Source organism: Scleropages formosus, chromosome 12, assembly GCF_900964775.1.
Source record: "Scleropages formosus chromosome 12, fSclFor1.1, whole genome shotgun sequence".
Classification (NCBI taxonomy): Eukaryota; Metazoa; Chordata; class Actinopteri; order Osteoglossiformes; family Osteoglossidae; genus Scleropages; species Scleropages formosus.
The window spans coordinates 5,058,018-5,070,147 of record NC_041817.1 but is presented as its reverse complement, the minus strand read 5'-3'; the positions used below and the strand labels follow the sequence as shown (position 1 = coordinate 5,070,147).

General features: G+C 41.8%; 1 protein-coding gene across 1 annotated transcript in view; it reads right to left on the bottom strand.

The window, feature by feature from the left end:
• The window catches only part of srrm4 (serine/arginine repetitive matrix 4), a 90,056-nt gene extending 79,203 nt beyond the window's left edge, over nt 1–10,853 (bottom strand). The window contains exon 1 of the mRNA XM_018737831.2: nt 10,153–10,853. Within this exon, the coding sequence (XP_018593347.2) occupies nt 10,153–10,391 (239 nt within the window). The 5' untranslated portion in view covers nt 10,392–10,853. The remainder of the gene's footprint in view (nt 1–10,152) is intronic.
• Nucleotides 10,854–12,130: the final 1,277 nt, after the last annotated feature.

The window sequence follows — 12,130 nt, the reverse complement described above, 5'->3', positions numbered from 1 at the left end:
GAGGAGGAGGTGAGGAGGAGAAAGCCAGTGGAGCTTGAAATGATTTAATTTAAGTGATGAGGGGTTGACTTTGATAAGTTTGCATTTTAATGATGGCATCGAATTGCTCAGGGGTCCAGCAATGTAGAAAATGCTACGCATGTACAGACGTAAGCCATGAAAATAGAGGGGCTTTTTAACACATCTGACTGAACCTCTGTGAAAAAAAATACAAGTTATTATTGAACACCCCTATTTGTTTGCAACTTGTCTTGGAGCAAAGGAGATGTACCATTACTGCAGGCCGAACGTGTCTCCAGCGAAACATTGCAGTCCCCATTATGCTAGATTTTTTGACTTTCCAATAAGCCATCTCAGTGGAGAATGCATATTTAATAAAGCTCAGGTCTCCAAGCAATTTTTGGTTCACAGTTATTTCTTCCCATGACTGTTATGAGTGATTGTGGCTCATTGTAGTGCGCTTAAGTCTGATAGAGCGGCGAGTTTTACCCATACTTCGTCATCTTACAACCCCCAAAGCCCTGCTGATCTTTTCGTAATGAGCATATATCTTCCCACGTTCATCCGAGACCCATCTTCCAATTTTATTTTCTTTCACATCCAAATTGGCACAACAAAGAAGCCTCCTGATTCTTTTTCTTCCATTAATTGAACAGTAATGTATCCTGAAGTTGATGCTTCCATAAGAATATAGTTGAACATCCATTCTGTCTGCTTGGAGGATGCAGCTTGGAGGGTGCTGCTCTTCAGCGTCCTTACAAATATAATAATATAAAACTATATATACGTGTGTGTGTGTGTGTGTGTGTGTGTGTGTGTGTGTGTGTGTGTGTGTGTGGTTGTGTGTGCAGAGTTTGTCTTTCTCCCTATGTTTGCATCCCCGAGACATGCACAGAGGAAGGCAATGAAAAACCACTTCCGCATCTCCCTTACCAGAAAAACCACATAAGCGATTGCTATGAGTCAGGATTGACTTGATGGGATATATATCTTTTTTTCTGTCGATGACCTCACATAAGTGACAAAAGCTGAACTGATGAAATATACACTCCCCCTAGTGACTGAAGGATCCAGGACATTTTTTTCCTCTCTTAAAAAACTATCTCAAGAGATTTACTCTTAATTTTTATAGTCGTAAGCCCAAAATGTGTTTTAATTTTTTTTCTGTCTTTTTTTAATCGTAAACTAACACATATTATCTTTCCACTTAACCAATTAAACAGCCGTTACCAAAATGAGATTACATCTTTAGTGGGTAATATTTACAGTGAGTTAATTTCTTCTACTGCTTCTAAAAAAAGGGTTTTGGTATAAAATTCATGAGGGGTTCCTAAGGCCAAAGGTAACTGTTGGGTAGAAGACAATGTTTGGTGATCCATCCCGTCACCTGTCTCCCTCACCGACTGAGATCAGAGGCTACTGTCCTTTGACATTCTCCATCTCTTCCATGACAGTCTGTAAGTTTTTCTATCTTTTATTCTATTCTTCAGTTATTCTCCTTGAAAATATCCCAGTCTCCCTGTCTTGCTTCTCTCTCCATCACTGCACCAAAATGAAGTTTCAGCATCTGTTTGCTGTCTCTGCAAGATATGATAAGGACTGCCACTGAGTCCAACAGCAGTCTGTGGGTTGGTAATGCACAGTAGCATCACTCCTCCAACATAATCACTCATCATTTTCTCTCCTTTCCCCTCAAACCTTCTATATATCCTAAATATCCTACTATTTTCACCCCACCTTAGCCAATGGGTTTATTCTAAATGATTTACAACTTCATCTGTTTATACAGCTGGATATTTATTTAAGGTTAAGTATCCTCACTCAAGAGTACTTGAGCCCTCTCTGTGATTTTAACAAGGTTAGATGTAATCTATGTCCTTAAACACTACACCACTTGCTGAGTACACATAATGAAGTACCATGAGTACAGTCCATGGAAGTTGTGCATTTCAGTTACTTACTCAAACAGACAGTCTTTACATCTGTTATTACATGCCAAGTATTTTGTACTGATATTGTTTTTGAGCATCGCCTTGCCTACATCGCTCCCTCGTGGAGGACTGTTTGTAGTTGGCTGGAAGGGAAAGGAGGACACAGAGGAAGTTATCACTGCACTGTCAGAAAGATTAATTTCCTCCAGCACAATGCATTATTGTCAGAGGCAAGAAAATAGGTTCATTTCTGTTACTCTGCCCTTCAATATTAGTTCATTGCATAAAGTTTGTGAGGCACTATTGTTTTTTTTCATTTTTTTCAGAAATTATTATTATTATTACTGTGGGTTAATAATAGCAATATTACTATCAACATTAATATTATTTATTTACTGTGAAAATAATATAAGCTAACTTCAGTACCCACACACTTTTGCATTTACAAAGAATGTGACATGTTGGATGCACATTCAGACACATTCAACATACAGAACATCAAAGTCATGGGGTCGGTGCAATAAACAAATAATGTACAAATAAGTCCATTTACTCACAATGAATGCACACATATAATATGGGCATAGAGCAGGAAATAACAATTTTCATTTTTTACTTTTGAAACATTTTTGACTATTTAAACTTCAGGTTTCTGAAGTTAGCTGTTTTTAAATTGCAGAAATTCTAATGTACTGTATTACATCTCTGTTATTCATTTGAACTGGAAAATCTTCCGATTTGCAGAGCCAAACAGTACATGTGAGACAAAAAGTACTGAAGATGGGTACTTTTAGTTGGAGATGCATTAATAAAATCATTACTTTAAAAGAGGTAAGAGTGGGGGGTGAGAGGAAATGTTTTATAGAGCTTCTGTTGTAAAGGGAACAGGTAGCAGTTTCAGCCTCCAGTGGATGTAAGACATTCACAGGCAAGTATTTACCCGAAATATCCAAGAACAAGGTGTGTTCTCAAGGCTGTCCATTCCCTGAGTGCATTTAAAACTGAGTGCATTGTAGGGTATAATTCACAGGGTGTCTTTTTACAGGCTTCTGCTCATTATACTTCTTTCTCAGGGGCTCCCATCTTCGCTTCTCTTAGTCTATAATGTTAACATTAAAGACATTGATCCTCAAGCCACTATATTAAAAGCGTTCCTTCATTTTCCCTCAAGTCACCTCACATTTGTCCATATTTCATCAAGTTTAGACCATGGATTACTATTTTTTTCATAGTGCAGTTGTGAATAACCAGTTATTTTCTGGGTATTTATAAAGAAATGTATATAATGTACTTTGAGAAGCACAGATTGCATGCTGGGGGGCACAGTGGCAGAGCGGGTTTGACCAGGGCCTGATCTCTGGTGGGTATGGGGTTTGAGTCCTGCTTGGGGTACCTTGCTACAGCCTGGCATTCTGTCCTGGGTGTGTCCTCCAACCCTGTGCCCTCTGTTGCTGGGTTAGGCTCTGGTTTGCCGCAACCCCGTTTATGACAGGCGGCTTCAGACAATGTGTGTGTGAGATTGTATACTGATAAAACAGCATGACTTGTAGAAAATTTCCAGAAAGGAAAGATTAACTCTAATACGCAGGGAAAAAGTGCACAGTTGTCATTCCAGGGATCATCAACAAGATGTTTTATAAAGAAAAACAGATTTGTTCTGCTAGTGTTACATTGAGAACATCTTAGAGCAGTGTTCCTTGGTAACACAGTGAAAGATGGAAACGTGTTTGTATCTGGTCAACATGAAAGAACTGAAGTTGCAAACTGTATGGGTAGAGAATAAGACAAGCTTCTAGGTGTGAGGGGTTCACAAAAGCTGTAAGGAACCCTCATTTATGCAGCTAAATCTGTGACTTTGAATACAGCAGGAGATCTATGGTGTTGACTGTGCTGAAGCACAGTTAAATAGAGATCTACTCCCAGCGAGCCCTGTACCTAGAGAAATTGCAGCTCACCAGTCTCCAGAACCCTATCTGAGCGCTAATCTTCCAATTTAATCTTTCAATTATGAACTGCAAAAAAAATGCAAGAAAATAATCATTGCACGTCTCACATATAGAACACCCTGGGCTACAGTTGCTGCTGACAGAGAAATCTCATTTAATTGGAGTTCAAGTTTCATGACAACAAATAACGGGAGGAGATATTTCTCTTTCCGACTTTACAATTCAGCACACCATTATATTACAGCATGGAGATTAGCCAGTGTTTCCTCAACAGCATATTCCAATTAAAAATGCATCAGAGAGTATAATTGGTGCCTCTTAATGTTGACATTTCCAGCCAGTACCACAAGGGACTGGGTCGCTGTGATCTGAAGCTTGTCAAACGCGTGAAGTGTTCTGTCATCAAAGGTGAATTGGGGGGCTGCGGATTATAAATAGCCCAAATAAGGGCTTGTTCGGAGTGCTGCTGGACAGCTTTTCAGGATGAATTGAAAAAAAAAGGCATGTGGCAGATTTCTTCCTCTTTTACTGTAACACCTTCTGCAAAAACTTCAGAGTCTTCAGGACATGCTTTAATAATCCATTACCAGCTACTAGCTGGCCAAAAGATACTATCTCGCACAGAATTTTTCATTCACAGATTAAAATTTTAAAATGTATTAGCAGGAAATTAAGCAAGTCAAAGAGCAGCTGTCCAATACATTTGAAAATAACTGTTATTGTTATTAATGCCAGCTTTACTGCTCTGTTGACAATACAATATAGAACTGCTGATGTTTTTTTTTTTTCTTTTTTAATTGAATCAATGGCTGGATCAATTTTTGAAAATATTCTTTGTGTTAAACTGTAAAGTATTTAGTAAGTCCTAGAAATTCCTTTATTTCAAACTATGCCTTATTTTATTTCTTTGTTAAATTTGGATTTGCTAATATCTCAGATTGCTCTATTTCCTGCTCTCACAAATATGTAGACCAGCGTCAAGTGCCCTTAAAAACACAATACTGATTTTGTAACCTGCACGATTAACCAAAGATCTCTGACAGGAAACCCTACACCTCAATATTTCACAGTCCGAACTTTTGGGAAAAAAAAGAAAAGGCTGATGCATTAAGACTAAACTTTATTATTATGAGTTACTCTTTAAACAACATTGATTAAAAAATGGTATTGACTGTCACATTATCAGCAAATTTACTGAGCGGTAAGCAATTCATTCAGTTAATCTTTAAGCTTTAAATGCCAAGCACGGATTTAAATGTCAAATACATGTGATTTGTGCATTAAAATGTACACATTGCTAAAGAATAAATGCTTTGTGACTTTGTGATTTATTACTTTGCCATTAGTTATAGATAACTGCTAAGGAACCAGATTACAAAAGCTTCAAGGCAGCCTCACTAAATTAGACACATCAGCCATCTGTTTTCTTTCATTACAACAATAATTTCAAAGTTTTTATTAACACAGGAATCTGTGTCTGTTCCGATACATCATGCTGTCTCGATGAGGACACATCTTTGAGGATCTTAAAGGAACTCCATAAAGCCCCCGGTACTGCGGGTTAGCAGCTAATATCACTGCCAACAATCTCTAGGGTTGTCGCTTTGAATCTGCAGGTTTCTGTCAGATTCATTTTTCCTCCTAGAGGCAAATAAATTGTTGGCCATTAGATAAATTGTTGGGCATTAGTGTGTGGCTGAATGAGAGAATGTGTGTATTTGTGGGTTGCCTGCAGTGGGCTGATGGGCTGATATCCTCTTGAATATCATGCCTTAAAGCATCATGGATTAACTTTTGATTCAACAGAACTTCAATAGCTTCTTTCTGTACATGGATAGATGGGTGGATGAATGGATGGATGGACTGATGTTTATTTCAGGCGTACATATTATCATCAGGGGGTGCGGTGGTGCAGCGGGTTTGGCCAAAGTCTGCTATCTGGTGGGTCTGGGGTTTGAGATCCGCTTGGGGTGCCTTGTGATGGACTGGCGTCCCATCCTAGGTGTGTCCCCTCCCCCTCCAGCCTTGCGCTCTGCATTGCCAGGTTAGGGTCCAGCTTGCTGCGACCCCGTTTGAGGCAAATGGCTTCAGACAATGTGTGTGTGTGTGTGTGTGTGTGTGTGTGTGTGTGTGTGTGTGTGACATTATCATTATTATTGTACCTATTACTGCAGCTATTATTGTGTTTTCATGTAGGGGTTTGTCTTTTGCTTAATTTGTAACTTATCTGTGAATGTGTTCTGAATATCTTAAACTGCATTGTCACATATAAACCACATCAGTGTTCTCACACTGCAGTACTTGCTGACAGGATTATGCATATTGTTTTTTCTCTGAATTATAGCAATGAAGGTACTGTATGTGAAAATAAAGCATCTGACAGTGCACCTACACATGTAGTAAAGGGGATTCTCAAACCCCTGGTGCATTGTTAGCTTACAGATGCAGTGCCCCTCATCTGGACCTGCAGGCTTCTGCTTTTCCTGGAGTGGTTGGCGCGTCAGCTGTCCGATGGCCTCCTTTATGACCCCCTGCTAGGTTCAAAGACCACAGATTCACATATCACAGATGGCAGGAGTTTTTCAAAATGAGCTGATTGTGAATGCAAGCAGCCTGATCATGGGCCCAGCATTTGAAAAATCCTCCCAGTAAGACAGCAATGATCAGGTTTTGAAGTATCGTAAACAGAATGTCTCTAGTTCCCGTTCAATACTTCAGTCACCAAAGGTTTTCAATAAAACTTCATACAAGGACTTTAATTTTAATTGTTACCGAGTGATGAGAGAATAAATTGAAACATTATATTCATACAGTGGCTCTAAAATATCAGGCTAGATTAGCTTTTTTTGCTCTTTGTGTTGTGACACATCTTATATAACCAGGCGTGTCATGGGCTGCTTTCAATTGAACGCCTTATAACAGTGGTGTGGGCGGACCATATTCATTTTGTGTGCATAACCCTCAGTCGAGAGATGTGTTGTAAATGTTATTACTGCTATTTAAAGGCTCGTGTGGCCTGAGACATGAAGGGATTTCAGAAAGAGATGATCTGCCACTGCAATTGCAGGGAAACCTCGAAGACGAGTACTCAGGAAAAATTAATAAATAAGACTATGTGACAAATACCATCAAAAAATTACATCCTTCAAAGGGTCTCATTTGCTCCAGACAATGACCACCAGACCCCCTACCATCAACAACCTCCATTCACAATGACAGTATAAGGCATTAAAATGACCTGTAACTGGAAAACATCAATTTTAAATATTATTAATCCTGCTTAAGTAAACAGTTAAACACAAAAACAAGCATGTTTTTGGTTAGAAATAGCATGACAATATCAGCAATACACAAAAGGAACTGTTCTAGTTTTGGGAAGTACACCTGAAGTCTGCCCCAAAAGGGCAAAAGGCTGCCGGTGAGCAGAATCCATGTCCACATTACATTCCCTTGCGTCTGTGTATTTTACAATGGCGCGGGAAACCGGATAACCTCTAACTGCTCACAATGTGACACCGCCATGCCGTCTTGTATGACACCGCCTTTGTAAATCTGTAAAGGGAGCGACAAGCTGAGCAGGGAGACAGCAACCACATTCTGCCTTGAATGGCATCCATCCCCTTTTTACCATGTCCTTTTGTATGAGTCTCTGCTTGTGCGATCCCTGCTCCTTTTGATGCGCACACTCTAATCCATCTCCTCTTCTCCTTGTTCGCTAGCATCTGTTGGGGTAAGAGCTTTGCCCCCTCCCCCGCCATCCGCCGCCCACCCTACCGCTATCCTTTCCACACAGACACACACAGGCACACACCCTCCCTTTTTCCTCATCTGCCTTCCTGCCTGCCATCTGCTTCATTGCTGGTCCATCCCCCACTCCCCCCAAGTCCCCATCTCTGGTCCGTCCTGCATTTTTAATGAAGCAAGCCACAGAACAAAACAGCTTGCAGCCTATAATGACCCATGGTATGGCCCTCCAGCTGTAAAGCCGGTGAACTAAGTCTTCTTCTGTCTGTAACTGTGGGGGTGTAAAGGGACCTGGGTGGCATCACTGAGGGATGGGGTCCTTACCCTCACGACGACCCCCTATGGGCAGATGGAAGGGGATGAGTGATGAGAAAGTACCAAAAGGATGACTGTAACTTTTCCCTTCCTGTACCCTGCGCTCCAGCATTTACCATCCCGAACAATGATCTTACTCTGGCAGAATGGGAAAGGCCTGGGGGAGGCTGTGCGCTCTCGAGTGACTTTCTGAACAATCGCTCCAAGCACCGATGAGGTCAGGGGCACTTTGGGGGGGGGACACTTTATAAGAGCCCACAGCCAACCTCTCTTTTCTCGATTGGATACGTATTCTTCATGTATGGTTTTTAGTTTGCTGTCAACAGAACAAATTCTGAAATATGACAGTGGAATCTACCATGTAAATGAAGCAATGTGTATTTATGGCATTGCAGTTATTGCCCGCTATCGCTTCATCAGCTCAACCATCATGCAGTCCTTTGTGGAATAAAGGCTCCTTCAGTGTCATTTCTGCACAAACTTTAAGGAGGAGAATTTCTGCCACAGAAGAATAGATATTTTAATTCATAATATAACAGCAATTCTTAACGCGAGCTGTTGCCGGATGTTCCAATCAAACTGAATAAAAACTATGCAGGGGGTTGCCTTGAGAAATCAAATCTATTTTTTCTGACAGTTTCCGTGACTTTTATTTGATCTTCACCCTTGGTGTTATTTTTTGAAGTTGCTGTGTTCAAGTAATAAGCTTTAATAAGAATGCATGGATAACCCTATGTTTATTTAATATAGATTTGAATTGTGGAATAAATATGGAATACTTATGATTTTATCTGTGTATATGTTTTTAAATCAAACCAGTAATGTTAAATGTAAATGTATGGACAACGATGTGCTTATTTAACAGAACTTTGAATTATGGAGCTAATGTGAGACATTTTACCATTTTACTAGTGTATACATTCTTATTCAAACCAGTAAGTTTCAGGAGCCATATTTGTACACCCTTTTCTTACAATGAGGCATCTAGCTGTGTTTTGACAGAATCGTTCATTCTTGTTGAAGTCCAATTTTAAAAATTGGCAGGAAATGTCATTTGAAAGACAAAGTTAAATGTGAAGCCTGCGGGGCATAATTTCCTTCATAACTGACAGACAAACGATGGTGACAGCTGAGCAGTCTGATGTGGTCTTTCTTATGAATCCTTCTTTCTTGATAGGGCCCCTGTAGCTCTTATAGAACAACCAGGTGGCCTGCATGTGAGCTGGGGCCACATTGAGAGTCCTCGCACCTGGGTTCCAGCACTCTACAAACAACAGCATTGGGCTGGGATGCAATGAAGTTAAATCGCTGGAGTGTGGAACCTCGACTATGACTACAACGGGAATATTCCGGAGAAGTGAGGGAGGTAAACAGGTGGAGCCTGTGGCGTGAATCGTACCCTTTGCATGGAGGTAGCATGTTGAATGTGCAGTTTCTGAGTAACTCATGGGCAGCATCACAGCGTAACAAAACTTGGACAGAAAAGTGTCTCATGTGTTTTCTTAAACTGACATGCTTTCTACTCTTTGGCTGCATGTCTTCAATTTGCATTTATCTGGTCAGGTAGGAGTCTTCTGCTCAAAGTATTTTCAGAAATATGTCCTTCATTTAATACCTACATAATATAAATATATTAATTAAATACCTGTATATAATTTCTGTATGCTATCTGAAAGCATACAGCTGCAAGCTGTATCTGATGACTTGTGGTAAATTTATATAAAATATAAATATATATCTGTTAACTTGTGATTATATGTATATAATATATATTAAAAATAACTGTATATAGAGTTCTATATATTTGTACACACACACATACTGTACATACACAGACAGCTAGGTAGCCTGGTTCAATGCAACATGTGCTGTTACAGGTCGTACTGGTGAGCGTCTGTATTGTTTGTCCCTTGAAAGAACAGTGCAATAGAAGCATGCTAATTCAACACACACAGCTGTTTCAGCGCATTCATCCACAACCACATACAAGTCAACAGGTGCTGGTTTCATTCATCTCACTAGTTTACCTATTTTAAATAAATTTTTGAACAGTGACATGAAAACATGGGAGCAGGTGAAGACATTCTTTGTCCAATTCGACTAGACGTTGTCTTTAAGAGCACAGAGAAATACGACACATCAGCTGATGTTGGGCTCAATTTCGGGGGTAGATTTTGGAAAGGGGTTACAAATGCATGTGGGCTAGAGGAGCTCACCTGATAACTGCCTTTCTGGCAGTGATGCTGGCAACGATGATGCTTTCTGGCCTGGGGCTGGCCACCGCTTTAAAGGTCCCCCTCCAGAACTTTTCAAAGAGCTGCTTCTCCCCCTGCTGCATGCCGGCCATGGTGTTGACGGCAGCGGTGATTGCAAGTGGGTGAGGGGTCCAGTCGGGTTCCCCTGATGCCTGGTGTGTGTCTGTCTGCTCCCAGATTGTCCTTGATTCCGCGTGCATGAGGACACTCACAAGCACACGCACGCTCTGTCCCTCGTGCTGGGGAGCTGTCCCGAGTCCTGAAGACTGGGCTGTGCGATCGGGGAAATGGGGCAGCTGCTAATGTAGCGCCCCCTCAGGAGGCTCTGAGGAGCTCAGTCGTCGTCTCTTCTCCCAGAAGGATGGCTCCTTTCCATTCCCCCACCGGCAATGGCACGATTTTGCTTCCTCCTCTTCCTCCTCCTCCTCTTCCTCTCCAAGCCTGGGTTCCGGCCCCCTGTGGCGGAGGATGCCGAGAAGTCCTTGCCGTCAGCAGAGAGCAGGGTGTGTGTGTGTGGGGGGAGCTCTGCAAGCAGCAAGCTGAGCAGGCTGTGTGTGTGGGTACGGGTAACTCTCGCACGCGTGGCCTGACAGCGCGTGTGTGAGTGAACAGCAGCAAAGCTGGCGGCTGCTTGTTTTGTCTCGGCGGGCTAGTGACGTGGACAACTAGGGCCGGGCCACAGCAGGAGGAGGAGGACGAGGAGGAGGAGAAGTAGGCCTCTCTTGATCGCCCCTCTCTCTCCTTCTATCTGTGTTGTGTTCTCCTCCATGTGTGACAAAAGGTAATGCCCACCACCTCTATCAGCATGACAAAAGGTGGCGGGGCGGGGGGGAGGTTGTGAGGGGCAAGCAGTGCGTACGCCTGATGCAATACCCCCAGGGCGGGCCTCTCCTCTGCCCTCCCAGCTGTCCCAGCTCACTGTGCCCCATTCGCTGCTTCAAATGGCTCTGTGGTCTCAATCATTTCATGGGCAGAAAATCACTGCTGTCTCTTCAGCTATGCATCAGGCCCCCAGTTGACATTGTCTTGTAATGCATGAGAAGAGAAGTTAAAACAATTGTACTTCATATAACTAACAAAGTATTAAATGAATGTATGGCAAATGGTCATTGCTCATAATGAAATCTTAATGAAATAAAAATAAATTTAACTGGTCTTACCTCTATTCCAAATGTAGAGCTAAAGAACAAAAAGATGTATAAAAGTATATGAGGAAACTTTTCAGATACAGGCAATTTTTTACTGCTACAACCACATATGCAATTCAGTAAAATAGTGCGGTTAAAGAAAAAAATTTGATTTTGTATTATTTACTAGGAACAAATCACAAAAAGTAAATCATTGTACAAATAAGTTGCAATACTTTCTCCTTATGATATTAGGAATCATTTGGAGTGATTTGGACAGGAATGTGGGATAGGTGTAGCGTCCAGACGGGAGGCCGACACGGACGCATGTTGCTATTACGTCCGAACACGGACGAAGTACAAAATGACCTCACGTGCAGTGTGATGTTAGAAGTGCACTGTGCGTATTGTAAGACACTCGGTGAAAGTGAAACAGGAAACACGAGACCAGGAAACACACACGATGTTTGAACTACGGTGAACAGTGAAACGCTATTCAGTGAGTTTGACCACAACCCCGAGACGTGACGAAATACCGGACAGGAACGATGGACCAGGACTGGAGGACAAGAGGTAGGGACTGACAGGACGGGCACCCGGGACTGGAACATGAACACCTAGAAAACAGACTGAGGGAACAAGAGACTACTAATCGCCAAGGGAGCACAAGAGAACCGCTGATTAAGAATCTGCGAGTAGTTCTGCTCCGCTGGCTCCTTTTATACCTCCGTGTCCTACGAGACTGTGAGGTGATACGTAAGCATTAACTAGCGGCACTGAGTGGCGTCGCCTCTGACCAGGAGGGGCAGTGA